The following is a 1,357-nucleotide window of genomic DNA, read 5'->3' as shown; positions in this document are numbered from 1 at the left end:
TGATCTATGTATTGTGATGAATTGTATGAGCCCCAATAAATTGATTAATTAAAAAAAAAAAAAGAAAAAAGAAAAGCACACTGAAAGTAAATTTCCAGAAAGATAATTTTCAATAATCGAAAGAAACAAAAACTCAATGGGTAGAATCCAAGTATTATGAAAATGTTGCACAATTTTAAAAAGTAACTTTTTCAGCCAACTTTTTCTATACATACATTATTTTCTTCATCAGTTTCATTCTCCTTATTGGAATCTGTAAGATAATCTGTATTCTCTTCCTCTTCTTCTTCACCTTCATCATCATCATTATCAGAACCCTCCTGAAATTATAAAACATTAGTGGAACATTCAACACATTGAAAAGTATTTTACATGTTTCAAAAAGATTTTATAACTTCTGAATAACTGTTTATTATTCTCAAGTTTCCTGAAGTGTTTTTTTGGTAGTCTCCCTACAATGATTAAGCAAAGTCAGCTGGTAACATCTGCTAAATATCAGTAGCTGGAAAGCCCATTTCACTATCTTCCACTGACCGAATAGTACAAAGATCCTTCGTAGAAACGCCTCCTTGAATTCCACAAGGAAAGGATCTCCTGAACATTAAAACTGACATGCCCAAAGACGAAGAGTGTCTTTGCGAAGTTAGCGATTCTGTTTTATCCTAACACATGGTCTGAAGTACTCCTGCGCCCTCTCCTTCCCCATCAATAGCTCGCACTTTTCTTTTGAGTCCGCTGAAATCCCTTTATAAACAAAAAATCGCGTAGAACCCCAATGGATTTGTGTGTGAAACACAAAGTGGAATTCTACTTGTTTATTCTTTGACCCCCTAAACCCCAACTACCCCCACATGGTTCCATAAAGTTTTAGAATCACTATACTAAGTAAAGATGCTTCTCAGTGTTCCCAGATGACTGAACAATACCTCCTAAAAAACCAAGGACTTCAAATTTATTCTAGTATCTTAATGTATGTCATAATTAATTGTTTAATCTGACGTATTTATTATTTACTATGCATAATTGGATAAGCATTTGCGCAGGCATGCAATAAATTTCTATTGCATTGACTTTTTTTAAGTTGAGTCATTCCTGTCTCGCCAATGTACAACAGATGAGCAGTTGAAGAATTTTAATATCTAAAATGGCAACACTTCAAGAAAGCACACAAATATACTGACTTTGAAATTTTTATGCATAATTCTCTATTTCAAAGTTAAGAGATGCTCTCAAAATTTGCCCTAAAAAGATTTAATTTCTTAAGATTTTTGCAACTTCCTATTTAAAAAACTAAATTCAAACACAGTAACTTTTCCCCCTTCATCTCTTATTTGTTTTATATTACTTGAACAAATTA

General features: G+C 32.6%; 1 protein-coding gene across 1 annotated transcript in view; it reads right to left on the bottom strand.

Moving 5' to 3' along the window:
* UPF2 (UPF2 regulator of nonsense mediated mRNA decay) overlaps positions 1–1,357 on the bottom strand; it is a 102,072-nt gene that overhangs the window by 20,692 nt on the left and 80,023 nt on the right. Inside the window, exon 15 of the mRNA XM_004712631.3 lies at positions 216–320. Within this exon, the coding sequence (XP_004712688.2) occupies positions 216–320 (105 nt within the window). The remainder of the gene's footprint in view (positions 1–215; positions 321–1,357) is intronic.

Source organism: Echinops telfairi, unplaced genomic scaffold (assembly GCF_000313985.2).
Source record: "Echinops telfairi isolate 266 unplaced genomic scaffold, ASM31398v2 ScPeMD7_7473;HRSCAF=8511, whole genome shotgun sequence".
Taxonomy (NCBI): domain Eukaryota; kingdom Metazoa; phylum Chordata; class Mammalia; order Afrosoricida; family Tenrecidae; genus Echinops; species Echinops telfairi.
This window is presented reverse-complemented; position numbering and strand designations above follow the sequence as displayed.